This window comes from Haemaphysalis longicornis, unplaced genomic scaffold (genome assembly GCF_048455015.1).
Source record: "Haemaphysalis longicornis isolate Haplotype H1 unplaced genomic scaffold, Haemaphysalis longicornis Haplotype H1 scaffold_7, whole genome shotgun sequence".
NCBI classification, from domain to species: domain Eukaryota; kingdom Metazoa; phylum Arthropoda; class Arachnida; order Ixodida; family Ixodidae; genus Haemaphysalis; species Haemaphysalis longicornis.
Window position 1 is genome coordinate 196281292 of NW_027526422.1, and position 15682 is coordinate 196296973.

At 47.3% G+C, this 15682-nt stretch overlaps 1 protein-coding gene across 1 annotated transcript in view; it reads left to right on the plus strand.

The window, feature by feature from the left end:
- LOC144145685 (E3 ubiquitin-protein ligase MARCHF3-like) overlaps nucleotides 1-10185 on the plus strand; it is a 41585-nt gene extending 31400 nt beyond the window's left edge. Inside the window, exons 5-6 of the mRNA XM_077677349.1 lie at nucleotides 1504-1703; nucleotides 9925-10185. Of these exons, the coding sequence (XP_077533475.1) occupies nucleotides 1504-1703; nucleotides 9925-9979 (255 nt within the window). The 3' untranslated portion in view covers nucleotides 9980-10185. The remainder of the gene's footprint in view (nucleotides 1-1503; nucleotides 1704-9924) is intronic.
- Nucleotides 10186-15682: the final 5497 nt, after the last annotated feature.

A 15682-nucleotide genomic window follows, 5' to 3' on the forward strand; every position in this document is an offset into this window, starting at 1 on the left:
GCACCATGAATGTTCGCCGCCTCCAGCACTAATGTTGTGGGTGGGTTGCGCGCAACACAACCGAATGTCTCGCTTCCCACGCCTCTCATCAGCGTGCCCAACTTCGGCACTGAGGGAAGTGTTCAGAAGGTTAGCGTCGCCATTGATTGGTGCAAGCAGGCGTCAATCTCTCATTGGAAAGTATTTTTCTATTCTTGTCACCAAGCCACTGGAAAAATTGCAGCGTTTATGCGCTTACCAATTCTGAGCAACAACGCCGTTTTCCTCTATCTTTCAGCTGATCATGACCACAGTTGATCGTTGAAAGATTATCAGGAGAATTTAGCTCCAATTCATTTTGTAGTTGTAGCTGGTATTGAGGAGACACTGTCGATGCGGTTTGTCGTGTGCAACAACGAATGCTTGTGCTAATATCAAATAATTGAGAGCCTGCCCGTAAACGAGAAGCTAAGAACCCGCATTCACTTTAAACAACCGAACATCTCTCCACTTTGCCTTCTAGGTAGACATTCTACTTTGTGATTCAAGAAATAAAACAATTCCGAATTCCTTTATTGGATGGTCTGCATTTGGTTCTTGTTTCAATCATGCATGCGGGTGTATGGGGTGGAGAGATGGCTAAGCATGGTATTTCAACCATCATGTAGGTATGTCGTGAAGGCGCGAGATGATGAGAACAGAGAATACGTAGTTTAGATTACCTAGCTGAGCCTGCTTGGGTAAATTTTGTGCAATGATTGATTAAATGGCAGAGTTTAAAATAGAATGCATTCGCTTTTCCGTCATACGCTCTATTATCTCGATCAGAATTCCTGCCTGCTCATCAGCGCTTATGGAAATCTACCGTGCGTTCGATGGAACTGTACAGGTGCCGTAAGAAGTAATTGGAGCACGGGAGCTGTGGCCAAACCGTATTGCACCGCCGTGTAGCTGCACCGGCGGTAAACGAAAGGAACAGAACACGCATGCATGCCGGCCGACGCCGATAGCCCCTGTGTACTTCTGAACCTGCTTCTTTTAACGTGGCTTCGAGAGTTATTCGTAGCATACTGGTCTCGCCGATGGCGCTGATAGCAGACGCACCTAAAAATATTAGAAAAGAAAAATTGTCACTGCCAGACGCTGCCAGACATCGCCTCTGGCATCGCCTCTTGAAGGCGATATCTGGCACCGACAGCGCCAGATATCGCTTCTGCTATCAGCGCCATCGCTGAGACCATTATGCTGCGAATAATACTCGAAGACGCGTTAAAAGAAATGGGTTGAGAAGTTTAGATAGGCTATCACCGTCGGCAAGAGCGCACGCGTGTTCCGCTCCTTTCGTTTACCACCGGTGTAGCTTCACGGCGCTCCTATACAGTTCGACCACTGCTCTCGCTCTCCAGTTACTTGTGGCGGCACCTGTACATTCGAGTAACTGAGGTATGAAATCACCGAAAACCTTACGATATCCGCGACGTCGCTCTTCATCCCGTTACCGTACTTTGTATTGTCCGACCACAGTCTCCCGTGGCTCAGCCCCCTCGGCGGCTCCTCGTCTTGGGCGTCCTCTTCAGCCTCAACGTGGCCCTGACGATGCCGCTCGCCTGGTTGGGGGCCTTCGAGCTTCACGAGGCCGTGCCGCGCGTGCTCACCTTCTACATGTCACTCTTCCTTGCCGTCATCTCGCTCACCTGGATCGCCGTACCCATCGCGTGCTTCGTGTAAGTCACGTGAGAACAAAATGGCGGCATCTCCACTCCGCGGATGATGGCGACAGTGCGGAGTACGGGGACTCTAAATGACATCCAAGTTGCGCCCCGAGTGACATCCGATTTTCGCCCCGACCCTCATTCGGTTTGAGCCGTGAGTTGTACCTTGATTATTCCCTAAATGAAACTGCAACTCACGGCTCAAATTGAATTTTGCTTGATTTTCGCTTGGTGGTTGTGTGCGCACGAATGCACGCGGACGGACGTTGGGGCAAGGTACTTCGAACAAGGTACTCCGTACAAGGTACTCCGCACCGTTACAGGCGAGGAAGTAAGCCGTTTGACTCATGGTTACTGACTCACGGTCCTAGCTTAATGGGTAAGACGACTGACACTAACTCTGTCTGGTCTACCAGGCGCAGGCTGGAACCCTGCCGGTGCCTGTGTGACTTTTTGCGATTTTAAATGCTGTGCGCACGGACGCGGATGGACATTTAACGGTCCTGAGGTTCTCCGCACCTAAAATGACCGCGTTTTGCCGTCACGAAACTCCACACGTCGTGCAAGCGGGGCAGGTGTCGCTTGGCACGCGTCCATAGCCCCCAACGTATTGTTGGGTATGTAGATTCTGGGCGACGCAATTACAATAGCCCAAGCAGTGACAATGGACAATGGCCAAATGTAGGTAGAACTACAGAATGTCATCAATAGGTATTTCCCAAACAGGCGTCTGATCTCCGTACACGAGTCTTGTTGTGTGTTGGCGTTCGTCCAGTGTGATTGCTCCGCATTATAAACCAAATTTGATATCAGCAACTTTAACAAACGTGCATTCAGTTGCTCGGATCCATAATATGCTGCCGACAAAAGACCCCATTGGCTATTCGGCTGGCGCGCAAAGAAGTGAACACAGCAGTAAAATATATACGGACAAAGATAGCAGTCTACACCTCCGTGTGTGTGTATCGTGTAGCTGCTCCTGTTTTTGGTGTTCGCGAACCTAATTAGCGCTTACACATCTTATGTGCCGATGTTGATTGATTGTTCTGCAAAATCGTGTTTTAATATAGTGCATTGAAGGGTAACTACAGTACTGCGTCCACTTTTTCTTTACTTGAGTTCATTGTCAACACCTTATGTTTTGTACGTTTTATATCATTTTATTTGTTCCTTACATTTGCATGTTAGATTTACGATGAAGGATAATATTGGTTAATTGGCCCTAGCATAAGTGTTTTTATTTTGCTACCTTAAAACTAACTACCATTGATAATGCTGTGTCATCCCATGGCAAAAACATTTTCCACACAAAATTTGAAGGCTTTAAGTGCCACTCTCGGATTCTAAAGGTAATAAAACCTAACCTTTACAGACAAATATTACTTATTCACGCTCTGCTAACAAAGTAACTAGCCTGGAATGGTGTACTGCACATTTTAGCTTAGACTCCCGCATGTTGGGTGCCCACAAATGTACCGGGTGCATTTCAAGCACAGAAGCACGGCTTGTGAAAAACACGTGCTGCCAATATGGCAGTTCACCGGCAAGCACACGAGCTCCAGAGCGCGAGCTTCTCGTATTTCTACCATGACGCTGCTGTTGTATGCCGAAACCTGGAGTCTCTTACGTGAAACAGAAATTTTCCATGTATGTCTTTGTGCTAGGTCCTGGCTCGGAAAACTGCACAAAAACACGCCCAGAAGATGACTATGCTTTGTTGGTCGCCCTGTTAAAGCTACAACATTATGTTTCCGAAAACAGAACTCCACACTATAATTTACAGTTACAGCGTCGTTTACCGCCTCTAAACCGGTCAATTAGACATCAGACAGCACAGAAATTGCCGGATATTTGGAAATTTACGCTTTTGAAGGCCTCTGGCTTGGCTACACAGGTTCGTAGTTGTGATTTGCAACAATAAAAAGCGTCGACAAAGCACCGAAAAAAAAAAGTAGCTGGCGATTACTGTACTCCCTAATGCGAAATATAGCGCGAACTGAAGTTTTCTCGGTCACAACGCGCTGCTGCTGCGTTTCAGGAGGTGATAGCGTGATCAGCGAACGCACGGCGGCGTGAGATATACTCTGCCATTATACTGCAGCGTGTCACAGCCACCAGGCATGTGGTTGTAAATTGTGCTGGAAAATGTAACGTGGTTGCGACGAGCCACCAATGGCGGAGAAACGTCGGGTGAAACTGTAGACGGGGAGGGCGCTCTTCGGCGGCGATGCATGAAGAAGGTTGGAGGAGGAGGCAGTGAGACACACTGACCTGCGGCGAAGAGCTGGGAGATGACGCCATAACAGCGCGTGCCGCCCTTTCCCCACACTTTCGCCACAAGCTCCCCCTGCGTTTTCTTTCTGCCTTGGGTGTCCCGTTCGCTCGCTGGGATACGTGGCCATGGACCTCACCGCCATCGCCGCCGCCAAACCTCTGTGCCGGGCGCAAAGTGCTGCGCAGCAAAAATAATCGACAAGGAAAGAGGTCTTTCCAGGGGACATAAATTTCTAGAGTATAACCTCGATAAACGGAAATCGCTTAAATGGAACTTCCGCTTTAACGGAGCAGTAGCCTGTAAGTTGGTTGGTTTTGCATTCAGATAACGTAAAAAAACTCGGTAATCGGAACTAAAATTTCCATGTCAACGCGTAAACGGGACCAGAAAAGGAACTTCTTGTGAAACCCAGTGGCACGAGAATCAGCTTTTTACGGTTCCGGCGGTTTCGTTTTTTTTTCTTTCCCGATGTTTTTTTTAGCCTCGTTGGCCTCTTAAACCTCGTCTCGTTAGTGGTCACTCGTGTTAGCGCAACGAATGCAACATCGCAGTTCTTGCTCCAGTATTTCGGGTTCGCTTCAAGACGCCTAGGATACAGGAGTCAGCTTCTCCCGCCTCGTTTGTGCCATCGTGGTGCTATTCGCGCTTCATTACCGCGTTGCCGTCTTTTAGATTCGGTAGCTCGTAAGCACTCGCGAAGTTGCGGCATCTAGTCTGCGTGAAGATGTAATTGCAAGGACACGAACAAAAATAATAGCTGCACATTGTAGTGTACAGCGACTCATTGTTGCTTTTGTGATTGCTCTGCCCATACCTCTTGTAGTTTTCTTGCTTGCTGAAAAACTATCAGCTACATTCACCTTCTAGTGCTTTGAGTTCCATGACATGGTATTAATGGTGTGTACGCACATATATTTACACTTTCAAGCATCTATTCCAGTAAACGGAACTTCTTTTAAAAGGAACTAATATTTTTGGTCGCTTGAAGTTCCGTTTACGAGAGTCTACTGTATCCTTTTTATTGCTTGCCGCACCTAAACAACTACAGGAGGACTCACCACGAACCTATGACACACATGTCTAAGCGCAAGGCCACAACGCGCTCACTCCGTCTACCTTTAATTAGCTAGATTTTATTGTGAAACGTACCTTCTATACGAAATAATGGCAATATGGAATTGCTACGAAGTCTTATGAATCCAGGCGTAGCTAATGATGGTAATCCTTCTAAAATCAAAGGAATCAAATGACTGGTAAGAATAGAAACGTGTGACACAGTTTTCGTGTTTCTGCCTCGATTATAACGCGAAATACGGCACGATGTACTTTCCGTATACTCCGTTTCTATAGAATTCATAACAGACGCGGCTGCTTCTGGCAGTTGTAGAGAGATAAAAGTATTGTGAAAATTATTTATCCTAACAGCCTACTTTGTTTTCGTCTTTCGGACAGAAATATATGTTTTTATTACGGGGATGCTTGTGCACAGGCAAAAAAGTCACTGACGACTACATATACAACATAATGCGAAATTTGGGTGCAGCGCCAGTTGCACTCTTCTGTGTCTCTTCACATATCGGCCGCGCCTCAGGAAGTGATCACGTGGTCAGAAAACGCACGGCGCCGCGCACTACTCTGCAACTCTGCTGTTATCTCACAGCGCGGCGCCGCAGCGAGCCAGCGTGTTGTTGCAAATTATGTTTGCACCTCCCGCGCAATGTTCACGTGGTTCGGGCTAGCCACGCAAGGGAAAGAGAGAGCATGTTGCTGCATGTCGGGTTTGAACCTCCCGCCAAATGTCATGTGGTTTGAATTAGCGGCGAACGAAACAGCGTTTGTAGAGGGAGAGGGCGAAGAGGGCGTTCCTTGTGCGGCGACGCGAGAAACAAGAACGAGGGGGAGGCAGTGAGCGAGATTACGCCATAGCTTCGCGTGCCGCCGTGCTCCTCAGCCTTCGCTAGAAACTCCTCTCAGTTATCTTTCTGCCGTCGCTGCTGCGTTGGGTCACAATGGTTAAGGGGACGCCTACACACAGAACACAACTAAGCGGAAATAGGAGTAAATGGCTTGCCGCAGCAATCAGTACCAATTCGGAGTTTTCAAAACTCCTTCCAATGGGAGTCTCGCCTTAGTCCCATTATTTCCGCAGTTTTTTCAGTAGGACATGGGAGTTTCATTTTACTGCCACTACAATGGGAGTTTTCAGGGGACCATTGGGAGTATATTATTTCCGCCAACTGGGAGTTTTCAGGAGTGTTGACCTGCATTCGAGATATTTTTCTTCTTCTGTTTTTGGGCGTTTGAGGAGTTAATTGCTTTATTTGGGAATTCTTAATGAGCGCAAAGGCCGCAGTTTCATTTTTAGTTTAAGATTACGTCTTTTTAGACTTCATACGTTGAATGGCAAAACGTGAAAAGTTTGTTATCTGCACACAGTCAATTTATCGCATAGGAATTACATAAATACGATATACTTCTGAACCCGTTATAACACACCTACATCAAGAATACAAGGTATCTTGGTAAGAACTTTATCTACTACGACACTCTTCCGCGCAAAAAATGTAAGCCATTTGCAAACAATGAGGTAAACATGTCGTCGATGCGTTGTTTGCTTGCACTTGCCTCCCGAATGCCGACGTTGCCGCACCTTCTGGCACTTTCCCCAGGATTCCACAGTACCACATGCATTACAGGGATAACAAAGCGCTCTAAATCTACGGAAACAAATACAGAAGCATATTGGGCATCCGATCTGAAAAAAATAAAGAAACTGCATTGTAATGACGCCCCACTTGTCTTGTGTTCAACTTTTCGTAATGTCTGATTGTTTATTTAAAGCTACAAAAAACTGCAGTTTAGCCCGAGACACAACGCGCTCATTAGTTGGTCAAAACGAAGTGCTGTTCTAAAGGGAGCGCGACCCTTGTGGCGACCAACTTCTCAAAATGCTTCCTGTCCCTCTTTTCCTCGCGTGTAGTGTTCTCGGAGCGAGCTTCAGGTTTTACCACCCGTACTTCCTCTCTCTCCCTTCACGCAAAGTTAAGGAAAAATTTGGTTGGCGTGACGCCTACGCCCCTCTCCTCCCCCCGCCCAAAAAATAATATAAACAGTCGACCGCCGACTCTGGAGCATGCTCCGCCGACTTTGTCCCTTTCCAGTGAAAGCACTGAATCGCCGGCTGCACGCGGCAGTCACCCTCCTTGTAGCATGCGGGGCGGGCACAATACGTACTTCTAAAAAAAAGCGGCCCTGCGACGTTTGAGCGGCCAACTTCACCTTCGCCTGCCAATAAGCCACAGACACAGCCTAACAAAGACACCTAACAGCCGTTCACAGTGCGGACAGTTTTCATTCGGCTTGCGAGCGTGAATGAGTAAGTGTTCTGCTCGAGACCCGTGCAAATACGCATTGCTTTCACACCGTTCGGCTTCCCCAATGACGCCCCGGGCATGGTGCCCTGTTACACCCTCAACGCTCACCTCCAGTGGCGGAGAATCGCCCGTTCAGTGACGCGGGAAACACTGAGTTTATTGGACACTAGAAGGGGCACAAGTCTCCCGAAATGTTGGGTACAATAAAAAACGTGCAAATCTTACCTTCAACCACCTGGAAGAGGCAGAACCGCGTTGTTTTTAACGAGCCACTCTCCGTTAGCGATCACTGCATTTAGGCCTCGCGTCGCGTCGCCTCGCGGGCGTACTCCGTCGGGTCGAAGGTCGGTGACTCGGAGGCGACGTTACAGTGCGTCGCACGTTAGTCTAGGCTGCTTCCACAATTTTCGCAACGAGTTCCGTTGTAGGGAAGCACTTCACATCCATTTGTGCGGCCGGAAGTTCACACCGACAATAGATTTTCGGGGACGCTAGAGCTCCCACGACCCACGACACCAACTGGCAGCCATTTTGCAAGGAGGCATAGAGGAGGAAGGGGGAAGGAGGAGGAGCAGGAGAAGGAGGATGCGTGTGAGTTTTAATTACTGCCATTAGAACAAACGTAGTATTCAAAGCTAGATACTGCATCTTGTGGGCCGGTACAATCCTGGTAAATGCGCTTATTTACGACGGCTCGTGGCCCCCGGTGTAAACTGGCAGTTTTTCCATGCCATACTACCCCATGTGGGAGCGCGCCGCCTGCCGTAAGGAGTTTAAAAGACGTATTTCAGCCAAAAAACTCCCATTCAGGTAATTTTTGTTGCGTGTTTACGCCCCGGAAGCTACGGTAACGGCTGCGAAAGGGCTGCGCCCTAAAATTTCGTAATTCTAATAATTTCGGATATACGGAACTCAGGAGGGCTCATCAAGCTGCGGCGATGTGAAGAATCCTCTCGTATTGCGTTCTATGGAAACCTGGTTTGAATACAAACTAACCGTATTTATACTTACTCTTTATGAGCAGAGCTGTTAAGCTGGAGCTTCGTCCCGTATATACCGAAATACCAAGAGTAAACGCCGACCGCACGTGAGCGTGCGCCTCTTGAAGAGCGCCAGGTGTCGTGCAGGCTTGCGGTTCAGCTTGCGCCACGTGAGCAGCTCGCCAAAAATACCATAAAAGAATACGTTGCGCCTCAGAGCGTGCGCCTAGTAAGGAGCGCCTGGCGTCTCCATCTCTGCTTTCGAGAACACTCTGCTCAGCGTTCGCGACGTGATCTCTCACATGCTCGTCTCTTCTCCAGTTCACCTACATTCGCGCCTGAAGGGGGAAGCACCGAATAGCTGTCGCTACAGACGACGTTCGTGAAGTAGGTCAGCGCCCGTTTTAGCATGTGGTAACGCCGTCCACTTTGGGAGAAATTGCGGGTCTGCCAGCCACGGAGAGCTTTATGCGGCAAGTACGACAGACGGGTCTCCGATGAAAGGACAGGGGCCACCAGCTCTGCTGTTTCTCCAGCCTTGCACCACTACTTCACCTATCTCTGTTTGCGAGAGTTTGCCGGTAGAAATGTTACGTCAGTTTAAGTATTCTGAGAGCTATTAAAGCGTTATTCTTTCGTGGGCTACTTAAACGAAGAAATCTTGGCCTGTCTGTCTTTCACCCGGCCAAAGTGAAAAAAATCTGCGCAATAGTCATTTATGCTCACAGCCAAAGCTAAACGTCTAAGACCGGTGTTAGTGTCGATCCTGTTGTAGTTGTAATGTTGTAGTAGGGTGCCTCAAATCACGCGCGTCTTCTCTGCACGGCAGCGCTGGCATCGAGACACCCGAACTTGGGGAAGTTGAACACAGTAAATTCAAATTGACCTGAGAACACCTCTAGCCTGTTATCTTCGGAGGAACGAGTGGAGAAAGGAACAGTATGAGAGGTGAGCGGTAAAGATTGGGAAGGTTTTAACTTGGCAGGGGCGCCTGTGAACTATCGTCTTTCGGCGACATTTGCAACGAAAGGAGCAGATACGGAGCCATTTTTTTATATGTTCCGCCACCCGCCACTTGTGCGCCGTTCTTGGGTCATTTTGTGGATCATCTGTGCGCCAGAAACGCTGAATATTTGACCTACGGATATAAATAATACTTCGTATGAATGTATTTTTGGTTGTAAGTGGTTGTCTGTTTTCAGAAAACAAATTCTGTAGGAAATACGTGTGCTTCGCTCTTCGCGTAAGGGTTCGGTTCCAGAATGGCAGCTTTTTGTGTAACTCTTTCTGCCGATACAATATTTTCCCCCTTTTTAGTTTCCGCGCGTAATTTTCTGCGTGAACGTGTGCAGTTTTACCCAGCCCGAATTCCGCACTGTAAGCTATCCTTCTACATCAGTTAGGCCACAAATCAAGTACAGGAAGATAACACCCCTGAAGTAAAGTTACATTTTTAGACAACAATCGCACTGTTCATCGGATATTTACCAAGCGCATTGCTTGTGATTTGTAATGTCTTTAGTAGTGATGTGTAATATTTATTTGAGCATTGGCAACATTTAGTTAGGAAATTAGTGAATGATCGTGCTATTTTTCTTTTGCAGAATATTCTTCATGAAGAAGTGCAAGCCAGACACGTCGCAAGTTGAAATGGACTAAGATGATTATTCTTCCTGAACATTTAAGAGTCATTTTATGTGGATACGCCCGAGTTGTAAGGGGGTAAACGAACAAAAATATTATAGTGTGACTGTTGAAGCCAGCTCAAATGAATAAAAAAAAGTGCGTCACAGCATTCGTCACTTTGAAACATGTGCACAGCGAAACCGTTTGACTACAGACAGCCAGTACTAACTATTTAGTTAAAACCCCTGCAATTCTACCTGCTGTTGCGCCCTACTGTGCTTCTGGCTTGCTTTACGCTACATACAAATTATTGTGCGGCACCGATGCATTGGATTTCTAGTACTATATACCGACCGAAACTGTACCACGCTCACTTAGGGGAAGCTCGGTACTTAAAACAGATGAACACATTAACCTTTGGAACCGTGGAGGGTGCTTTGAATGTGGATGGGCAGTGAAACTGTATCGAAGCACTACAAACCCCCGACTGCAGTCACTTCACAAAGAAGAGGTGTTTAGTATGAAATGTGGCAGCATTTGTGGTGTGCACGCAAAAAACGAAATAATAAATGGGCTGAAATCTGGCGAATGTATGCTGGAGGCACACTGCGAGAGTAATACCTAAAACACCTCACGCTGTATTGACATTGCTGGCGGGGTCTTCAAACACTTGTAAATATATCTTTAGGTTACTGCGACGTTATTGCTAGACGACACGACGCCTAACCACAGTGTGGCTTACTTCTAGTAACACTAGAGAGGAAACAAATTCTTCTAGAATAATACTTGCGATGAAATAGTGAGAGGTGATATAATTATGACATTTTGTATGTAATCTCTCAATCTTGAATCCTCCTTCATTGTATTTTGATTTGAAGCTGATGCAGGACTACAGCGGTTCTGACACCAACAAGGCCAATCTAGCTAATTGGTATGTAGTTCCTATTAGCTTGCAAATAATGAACTGGAGTAATGCAGTCGCTTTTAGTGCTGTTGAAATAAACGCGCATAGATTGTGATCTTTTGTCGAACTGTGATGGCTAACGAGCCTGCAGTTTCGAAAAACAGCAAAACATGTAAGGAGTTCTAAAAAGTGTTGACTTCTCTTGCATCCCATCACAGCGGCCCTCCAATGTCTTGATCCAAAAACGTTTAAAGTGAAGACGTACGCATAATAGCCCGCAATATAGGTTTGGTAAAATAAGAAGGGCTGGCGTTCGGGCTAGTTGGTATTCCATAACGTTAATGTTAAGCGCATAAAAATACAAGGACACAGAAGACAAGGACAAGCGATCTTCTGTGTCCGTGTGTTTTTTATGGGCTTAAGATGAACGTTATGGAACTAGTCCAACTAGACCGAACGCAAGCCCTTATTCAAGTAATTTCTAGTTCATCAGGCAAAATAAGAGAGAGAGAGAGAGAGAGAGAGAGAGAGAGAGAGAGAGAGAGAGAGAGAGAGAGAGAGAGAGAGAGAGACAAAACTTTTATTGCCGCAAGGGCTAATTCGGGGGCGGGGTGGTGACCGAGGGAGGAAGGTCCCCGGTGACTTTGGTGACAGAGGGAGGAAGGTCCCCGGTGGCTTTGGCAGCCAGGGCGACGATAGCTTCTTGCAGCGCCGAATCCGAGCTGCCCAGTGCCCTCGCCCACTGCTCACCGTCTCGATATGGGGGGAATGGGTTGTGGGGGCATTGCGAGATGAGGTGATTAATGGTTTGGACCACCACACAAGCGGGGAAGTGGGGTGAGGAGTACAGAGCGGGGTACATGCAGTGCAGGCGGGCGAGGCAAGGAAGGGTGTACGTTTGCACTAAGCGCCATAGCGTTCTTCGGCTATGGTAAAAATAAAAGCGCTTGTCCTTGTCTTCTGTGTCCGTGTGTTTTTTATGCGCTTAAGATGAACGTTTTGGTAATATAAGTTTTTGATACAGTTTGTGAAATGGCACTGGTTAAAATTATTCTCCACGCCTCCTACGGCTACAGTTGGGATGAAAATTTCATGCACGACACGTAGCCGTGATTCAAGTTTGCCACTTTTGCAGCCAGAAAGGTGGCCTGTTTTGGATGACGAGACGCGCTCCCTATTCGTTATTTCTGGTTCAGAAACTAACGCTTAAAACTTCCCCTCTGTCTTCAGCTTAATTGGAGATTCTTTACGTGTTCGTGATTGTAAAGAAATGGCCAATTTTCTTTGCGCAACTAATCCAGCACATGTTGAACAACTTTTGTTTTTCGTCTGTCTTTTTTTACCTTATACATACTTCTAAGCTTACCAACAGTTGGCATAAAGAACTTTGCGTCCCGCCACTTTGCTTGGGTGAAATTTGACCAACACACTCCGGCAAACGGTATTTTATTTGTTTATGTGTTTTTTAGCCGTATAGCATACTTTCGTAATTGAACAAACTTCCCGGGAGCAGGTGGGTGTGAGCTCAATGTAGGCGTCTCGAAACCAGAGTAGAAGTGGTAGTTTCGGTTCATGTTGAAGATTTTCGAGCGGAGGCATCAGTCATTCCTGGCACATTTCGTGGAGCCGTTAACTTTTTGCCAATACACGGAAATTGCTTATTGCATCACAAGCACAAGCTAGGAGCTTTTTTTTGTCTTTTGACGGACACCAAAAATTGTTCCGACCTCGTCCTATACAGCTTCGCTGTAACACGGGCTATACAATCAAAAACGGGCCGTTGCAATTTCAGCACAGGTCAGCGACATTAGCACGTGCGTCAAAATTTACGAACAATATTAGCGTTACAGTTACAGACACCTTCTGGGGTGGAGTAGAATGTCCCGCGATGCACCAAGAGCTTATGGTAAACAGAATAATACAGTAGGGCACTCCAAATTAGAACTTCGTGCTCTGCCCGTGGGGAGACTCCCGCGTGGCTGCTTCCGTTTCTGCTGAAGTGTATGAAAGGGCTAATCGACATATCTAGAGGGAGTTCGCCAAAAATTAGAGGGCCGCAGCTACCACAATGTTCAAGCGAGGTGGAAAATGAGAAGGGAAAGAAATTCAAAGGAACGGTCGGCCGCAAAACCTTTTATTTTCGAAAAAGCTTCGCAGTTGGCGAAGGCGATGAAGGTAATTGTCACAATAGATTTTATGCGAAATCTCCACACCCTGAATTGACTAAGATGATTTACAAAATTTTAGGGAAGCTTCCACTCATCCGGAAGACTTGAATGACGAAGCTGTTTTGCGTGAGCATTGCCGAAAAATTAGTTAAGACTCTGAGTCATTGTTTATTTGCATATTTGCTGTGCTAGTAATCGTCGTCTAATGCATCGGAGAGGTCTTCTTCGCGGCGAGTAGTGGATGCAAGGCTTGAACCATAGCGAATCTGCAGGTCTTCTTAAGACGTTATCACTGAAGGACACATCACCACGCATTTGTACAGTTAAGTTCGAAATTGTCTATTACATGTTACTTCGTTGCTTTGCACTGTGCTAGTAGTAGGCGTCAGCATATGCATCGATATCGTCGTGTTTCTAATGCCAAGCATTACATGCGCGGTAGCGCTCGAGGACAGCAGGGCTGGTATATTGTTTTGTTTTGCTAAAGCTTCTGCGTCCGGCAACTTGGTGGTCGCCTCGATGAACGCGCTTGCTTGCGCTCGCCTATTCGCACGCTCCTCGTGATTTTTGCCCGTTTCTTTTTTTTGCTACAGCCGCCGCGCGTGCCGGGAACGTTCGGCGGTTCCCGCCAGGAATACGCTCAGGGCGCTCCGCATTTTCTTGGTATTTTTCCTGCAGCACCGAACTTACGGCTTGTACAACAGCTCCGCTGTGGAAATTGGCAAGTATACCTGGCGGCAATTGTGGTTTACAGTTGTGTTCCTGGAAATGTCTGCCGTCATTAAAGACACGACAAACGCGGTTTTGTTTAGTAATTATCCGCGTGTCAACAAAGACGACGCCCGTGAATATGGTGGGCACTCGTGAGCTTCTTCACCAATCACCTGCTTCGATAAAGGCAATAAAATTATTGTTTTCTAGGTATTGTGTAACGAAGCGAACCCAGAAAATGAGTATACAACACGGCCTGAGCAGCGGCGCTGAAGTATAATCGTGCGCTTTGCTGCGGAAGCACGCCTTTTTCAGTGAGTGCACTTAATAAAACGTTGTATATTCCTACGGTGAACACTTACACAATCAATTGCCAACTACAAGGGTGGGTCCTTCCATGGCAAGGAGTTATTGCAAGCAGTGCAAGCAATAAATAATGCACCAGGGCTTTCGTGCAGTATTTATTACTGCGAAACAATGTAAGTCTAACCCGCCCCCCTCCTCCGTTTTCATTCCGGTGAAGCTGATTAACTCGGCTCAGCGGCCGCGCTAAACCTCGTCACCGTTGACATAACTTTTCACAACCGTTATTCTCCTCGCCACCAAGGATGCCACCTCCACAATTTGCGCAATCAGCTAATGACGGCGGTAGCGCCCTTATCAGGCGGGCGTTACCGGAGCAACCTGCCCGCTTTGAACGCCAACGGGAGCCCATAATTCCTTTTGAGCATGAAAGGCTTTCCGTGCGACATTTTTACCTGTGTATGTCACGCCTAAGGACGCGCCCATCCTCCGTTTATGCGTGCACTGGTTGGGATTAGATTCATTGCTTGAAGGGTTTAACGCCCCACTCTTCACAGGCGATGAGGCGCGCTGTAGTGGAGGGATACCGATTAAAGGGACACTGAAGTGATATGTAAACATTGCGGGATTACTAGCGCCAATTGTAGCCCGAATACCCCAGGCCATGTTTCGACCACTCTGGGCGCGTTTACGCGATTTTATTTAGTACAAAAATTAATTCGAAAATGCTGTCCTCCTCTCTTTACGCTCGCCCATTTTCTGTGGCGTTTTCGAGTGACGTCAAAAGGTGCCGAGCTCGCAATTGGCTGCGCTACTGCACGGCTCCCCGGCCTTCAGACAGAGTGTCAGTCGGCCCAGCGTTTCGTCCGCCGGCCGCCGACGGGTCGTTGCAATTCGTTCGCTCAGTTGAAACGAAGCCAGGACACGTTTGTGAATGGAAGATTGTGCCTTTCTTTACTTGGTTAGTTTGTACACTGTATCTAGCTCCAAGTCAAGGTCGCTTCACACAAGCGCTGCACAAGCGCACATGCGACGCTTCGCTGACTGGTACGCCAGTAGGAAAATATAAGGCCTCTTGAAGGCGCGAGGAGAGTCAGCGAAGTCAATATAAGTACTAAGGAAATAAAATCAACTGATATTTTTACCGTACAGCGTAAAACTAGGGTGCGGGAAGCACTTTTTTGCGCTGGGCGAACAAGCACAGCGGTCAGCAGCACGACTACGCATCTGCGAACGCTTTTCCGTCTACGAAATGCAATTGCTAGACGTGAGCTATTGTGGAAACTCGGGGTACGCTTACTGCACAAGCGCAATACAACAAATAGTCACCTAAGCTGCTTGAAATGCCAAAACTAAATAAAAGTGTAAACGTGTTGTACAATATATGCCTTATGTTACCAAGGTCGGATGAGCCGGTCTCGTGGCCTAGTGGGTTGGGGCGCTAGGTGTGTTGTCGGAAGTGTTTTGCAAGTCATGAGTTCGAGTCCCCGCGGGTACGTGCTTTTTCTTTTTGTAAGTTAACTTTTTTGTTTTCTGCCGATGTTTTCTACATTGAGTTCACCTTTTTTTGGGCCGCAACGTTCATGGCTCCACAAACTAGTTCAGAGAACGCGCGCAGGCTGGCACTGGCACGCTAGCGAGTTCTCGTTG